We start from the raw sequence: 6,370 nt of genomic DNA, 5'->3' as shown, positions 1-6,370 counted from the left end.
TGGCATGCAATTCACATATCAAGCATACTGATCATAACACATAAGTATGGGTAATTTGGTAACCACTTACTTAAGCTCGGATGATTGAACACATCGCACCCCTTTTTACTTAGTACAAATCGTTTTGGAAATTCAATTTCGTTTTTCTTTTAGAAGATTATCATTTCCTTAGTTTGATTTCTGACACAACTGAAAGTGTGCCTGAATCCCTCAAACCAAGGCTCTGATACCAACTTTTAACAACCCAAAAACAGTGATAAATTTTTTCATTCACAGATTATCAAATTCATTCATTAATTATTCCAAAAACCACCATCAAATATAATATTTAAAACATCAGAGTAAAACTATTTCAAATGCGAAAAACATGAGGAGAGGATGTTGTGCCATCACGCCAGACGATTTCCTTTCGAACTGGAAGTACCTAAAACAATAAACATAAAATGTAAGCACAAATCTTAGTGAGTTCCCCAAAGTACCATATACCATAACTTACAACTTGGCTTAACCCTAGGGGTAAACTAACCTAATATACATATATGGGCTTCGGCCTAAGGCCTCACCCTGGGGTGTATTTCAATCAGATCAATAAACAAGGGGCCCCACCCTGGGGCTTCGCACTGGGGTATCTTTCAAACCAAATATAAATAGTTCTCCCCACCTTGGGGTTTATTTCAACCCATCACATAACAACTATCACCCTAGATAATACAATAATAGGCCGACATTGATGCTTTCGACCCATGGATAAAGTGAGAAAACTCACCTCACATACAAATAAGAAACTGAAACAACATGCTGCTCCAGAATCGAATCTACTGGTCACCTTTAAAAATACAGTGACCAAAACATAGAATACAAATGACAATACCCTAAATACCCCTAGGTTAAACTTTGGTCAAAATCCAAGTTAAAGTCGAAAGTAAAAAGTCAACCCAACTAGCCACAATGTTGAGGCCTCCATGGCCACGTCGTGGTCGCAAACTGCCAAAACAGACGGGTCTGGATCACGTCACCACGCCGTGGCGATCTCAACCCCACTGTGATGATGTGGCTGGACAGCTTAACCCATTAATTCCTTTTTCCTTCAGCTACAAAAAATCAAAGGCTCAGATCTGGTCCTTCCCAACTTTATCTCTCAAACCCTTCTATAAGGCAAACTCCCAAACCCAACCACTAATAGTGACTTAATGCATCAAGATTCTCATTAATCATCAAATCCTTAGAGTTGCACCTCTAAAGTTTCTAGAATGGTTTCACCCTCCAAAGTGACCTTAAAAATTGTGGCTTTATGGACTTGCATGTCCAAAACACCCCTTTTCTATTTTAGGGAAAAAAATAGGGTTTAATGACTAAAATCCCACACATGACATCAAAACTTGATTATAATCCAGATCCAAGACACTACTTGCTCATTTTGAGTTAGAGATTCATAAAGTTGCAAAATTTATGAGATCCCATCCCTCAAGTACTTCTAACCCATGGAAAAGGGGGACAAAAACAAGAGATATAGCAATATAGCAAGAAAATGTTGAGTCTTGGGCAATCTCCAAGGTCCAAGAGATGAGCTTAGATGAAGAAATGATGCTTTCCACAAAACCACCTCACTAAAGGCTTCCATCTCCTTCTAAAATCACCAAAATGCACCAGAATGAGCTCATAACTTTAATGGAGGCAAGGGTTAGGGTTTCAGAGGTTAGGAGGAAGATAGAGGTTGAAACCCTAACATTAATGTTCCTTAAATAGGGTCCAAGAACCAAAAATTAGGGTTTTCACTAAAAATCTCCCGCCACATCGTGGTGCCTCAAGGACATGCCTTGTTGGGTCATTAAAATCCCGCGATTCAAACTGATATGTCATGTCTTGGTGATGCTCCACCATGTCGTGGCCACTCCTTTTAAAATAAGTACAAGAAAGATGATTCATACATGGAATGGACGTTACAAAAGTTTTATAGTTTAGAAGTGGGCTTGTTGGTAGAGATAAGATTATATTGGAAGGATGATGCATATACTATGTCATGAAATATGGTAGGTTAATTGCATTTGAATACTAACATAATATATAATGAGCAGGTTATTGCCATTAAGAAGCCCAATTAGGCGATTCTGTGAGAATTTGCTCATATACAATAATTGAGATCGATTAGAGAACATACGATAAGTCGCTCTGACGTCTATGATGAATGAAAAATGTTGTTGACAAAACGCAAAAGGTTTACACATTAGAAGAATAATAAGTAAATGAAAACAGGATGCATGGAACCGTCAAGAATGGATGAATTAGCATGACTAGAATACGAAGGTTGAAAAGTTATGGTTTGAAAAGCTAAAGAAGATGTTATTGTTCTTATAAAATAATTTGTGAAGAATGTTGTAATATTTTTTATAGTGATTGCAAATTAAGGACCTCCTTAACGGATTATATGGTTGATCATTTGAGACTTCATGGTGATGGCATCATGATTAACAAAATATAGTAAACTAATATCCTTTTTATATTCATCATAAATAATCATGTAGTAACAATATATATATATATATATATATATATATATATATATATATATATATATATATATATATATATATATATATATATATATATATATATATATAAATTAATTAGAATATAAAAATAATATTATTTCAAAGTCAATAATAATGACTTACCTATTTTTAATAACATAAATTCATTATATTCTAATATTTTGGGTAATAGGCGGATATTTGTCTAATATATATACACATCAACAAAGCTAAAAACAAATTGCTTAAAAGTAACAAAGTGTACGATAATAATAATGAAATTGCTAAAGTGACATTATGAACAACTAACTCTGACAAACTATGAAATGCACATGATAGACATATGACAAGTAGCTTGATTATCAACACATATTTACATCATACACCAATATTCATTGATTACCACCACAAGTAATCAATTTCTAACTAGAATCGTCAATACAACTCCTGATCAAGCTTTAACAACTAAGATTAAGTCACGGTGGTTCATGGTATAGACGATTCGTTTATAACTTAAACTTCTAAAGAAAAATATGTAGGAACAGCTCAAGAAAAAGTTACATACTTGCAAGAAAACAAAATAAGGGTCTCTACTAGTCAATGTGGACCCAAATACCGTGTCCAGGAACTCCAAGGCGATTGACAAACATCATATAGTACCCAGGAGGCGCAATCTTTCCACATGGTGGCGCAAGAGCAGTTATCACATTATTATTTATCTCCTTTATCGTTGGAACGATCAACCTCTGATTTTGAGAGAAACCATGAGTGGTGAACGGTGGGTATATCAAGGTTATCTTAGCCTCACCTGGTTGCAATACTATGTTACTTTTAAATTGAACTGTAATCTTAAAGGGTGCTCTATACTTTAAGACCTTATCAGTAGTGGGTTCGATGATTGTGGGCCTATCCTTGTCAAGTGCACGATCTAAGTAATGAGGAGAAAATTTCTCTACCCTCAACTCCGTTGGGAATGGGACATTGAATGTGTAGAATTGGTTAGGGTTACTGCCAGCGACCAAGATCCTGGTGTCTGGCAACAACGCTGAGGTGGAATGATACATCCTGGCGATATTTGTAGGTTTCATTTCCTTAAACCTTTTCCCCATACGCTTGAATGGAGTATATAAAACCGGGGCAAAGTTAGGATCTATGGCATCATCCCATGCAGCAGTACCCTTTTTGGCACCATTGATCATGAGGAGATCGCCTGTGGGAAGGTGTAGAAGGTCGCCCATGACCCTCGGTGTTGGCATATCTTGTTCGTTCTCCCATTTTGCACCTTTATTCATGGGATGAATTCTATGACAATCTTGTAACGCAGGTACAAACACCTTGTCTTTGACATGCTTTGCATCAACCATTTCAAATGCGGTGTGCTTGTTGCCACCACAAACAACGACCTCAACGTTTAGAGGATTTAAGTTATCTGGACCTAGCTTGAGTGGAAGAAGAGCAGACATGCCCGAAGCAGGGTAGTTGCGAGCACCACCTGGAAGAATTGGATGCTCTACAAAAATCTGTCCTGTTCGTGGATTTAAGTTCATGGACCTGTCATTGGCGAAAAGGAATATATTTCCGTCTGGAAGTAAGTAAACAAAGGGGTATAAGTTGTTCTCGATGAATCTGTTTGGCCCCTTCGGGGGTGTGCATGTTTCTTTGAGAAACGGGAAGTCGATTTTCTTAGGTTGAAAGTTAAGTGATGGTGGCACGACCTCAATGCTGAAGGCGTCCCGACCCCCCACCAATACTGCGCTCCCATCTTCCAAAACCTGGTTAGATGCATACCTGTGAATGATTCCATTAATTCCATTTCATTATTCATAAATGAATATACATTATTGTTTAAAGTATAAACAATCGGTACGTAATCGTTTGTACATACCATCGATAATCAGCAAGCACATTTCTCCTTTCGATGAAGTTTGCTTTCAGATCATCTTTAGGCAGCATTCTTACAGCTTTGACACCGGTAAAGGTACCTCCGGTAGCCACAAGATTACCATTAGGCCATAAATTTCCCGACGAGCACCATGGTTCACCTGACAACTGTAATAGACATGATGCATGCAAACTGCTCAATTATAAATTTCAGGTATAGACGGGTTATTAATTAATTAAACAAATGGAATTATAGAAACATACCACAATGGTTCTACTAGTTCCGGTTTTCCAGTTGTATGCAAGAGCGTGGGCAAAGCAATCAGGCTTGTTGTTCATATCTGGGTTAAGCGGGCAGTTTCCTGGGGGCTCCAATTTTCGAGCAGATGGCCCAAGTGACGTCGTATCAAACCAAACGACCTGATCGTTAGGCATCAACTGGAGTTGCATGGCACCCACACCCACGTTTGGGTTATCGAGTACCCATTCTCCCCTGAATTTGGTCGAGATTTCTGGCATTGTGTAATCGGCTCCACCATCTTTGACACGTTTGTTACGGTGTGCGCCACCAGCTAGGCGGTCTCGGCGGCCAGCAAATCCAGAAAATACAAAAAATTGAAGGAGGAGGAGGAGAACGTATGTTTTGAATAATGAATACATTATTGAAGCGTTTTAGTTTTTACATTATCATCATTTCATATCCTTTATACTTGAATTATCTAAAATATTTGTGGTTAATACACAATGAGAATCTTGACTAATTAAAACCGTTACTAAGTATAGCTTAAGGACATTATTAAAGGAAACTAATTGTTGTTGAATGCCATTTTCTTTGAACCATGAGTTCTATTTTTTTCCAAAATTTATTGCAACTGTCCATCAAAGATACATAATTTTAGTTTCGTAATGGGTTTATAATCAAGCATTCGGTTGATAAAAAAGAAGTAACTAGTGCAATGATCATACAACATGGATAGAGCCCGTGATGATATAAAACAACAATACACATGCATGATTAAATAAATCAACTAACAAATATAAAGCTATACATCAACCTCCCTCTAACCTCATTAATTATGATAACTAACGTCATACTGATAACATACATCACAAATACAACGGTTAGGGTTCAAGACCATATAATTTTTAAAAGTGATTTCAGTATTTGACTTGATGGGTATTGCATCACGACAGTTATTGGACATTATAGCTAGTAGTGCATAAACTCAGCTATGTTTGCCTTTTAGTTTGGATCCTAAAGACTCGGGCTTCAAGGGTATTTCTATGTATACTTGATTTACTTCGTCAACGCACATTAATGCAGTAACATCTTAAGGGCTATTATATTTATGTCACAAAGTTTCAATACCAATTTAAGATGGTGAGTTGAATAACTTTTTCGTTTCTTTTTACTTCGTCATTTCTTTTTGCTGCACTTATAAAAGTACGTATCAATATTTTTGTATATCTATTAACAAGGTTTACAAGAGTATATATACAGAAAAAATAGAGTGATTCTCTCTCGAATCTATAGGAACTAATTTGACTATTTTAAAACTATTAATTATGACTTCTCCAATTTACAATTGCACACGTTTATAATCTAATTAATTTATAACCCGTGAGAACCACGGTTACAAAATTAATTAAAATTTTATAGTGAAAATTAAAAATTATTAATCAGTTATTTTAAATAAATTATTAATTAATAGATTTTTTAGTTATACAAAATAATAATCATTGATTTAAATAAATACGTGAAATTATATCAATTTATAATTTGTATTAATTTTATTTTAATTTTTATTTTAATGTTATTAATTTAATGTAGATAGAATGAGAAATTTAAAATTTGAAATTTAAAATCAATAATCAATAGGTTGACAAATGGCAAATATTAATTAGAAGACATGATAGAATGACACATGACAAAAGAAAAATAAAATATGTATTAATTAAGA

The 6,370-nt window shown here is 35.4% G+C and overlaps 1 protein-coding gene across 1 annotated transcript; it reads right to left on the bottom strand.

Annotated features, from left to right (window-relative positions):
* Positions 1–3,121: 3,121 nt before the first annotated feature.
* LOC111905306 (putative aldehyde oxidase Art an 7) lies at positions 3,122–5,069 on the bottom strand. Its single transcript, XM_023901000.2, has 3 exons — positions 4,674–5,069; positions 4,414–4,577; positions 3,122–4,316 (listed from the first exon to the last, which is right to left on the bottom strand). The coding sequence occupies exons 1-3, from the start codon at positions 5,067–5,069 to the stop codon at positions 3,122–3,124; spliced, it is 1,755 nt and encodes a 584-aa protein (XP_023756768.1).
* Between the last annotated feature and the right edge of the window lie 1,301 nt (positions 5,070–6,370).

This window comes from Lactuca sativa, chromosome 8 (genome assembly GCF_002870075.4).
Source record: "Lactuca sativa cultivar Salinas chromosome 8, Lsat_Salinas_v11, whole genome shotgun sequence".
In the NCBI taxonomy this organism is placed as follows: Eukaryota; Viridiplantae; Streptophyta; class Magnoliopsida; order Asterales; family Asteraceae; genus Lactuca; species Lactuca sativa.
This window is presented reverse-complemented; position numbering and strand designations above follow the sequence as displayed.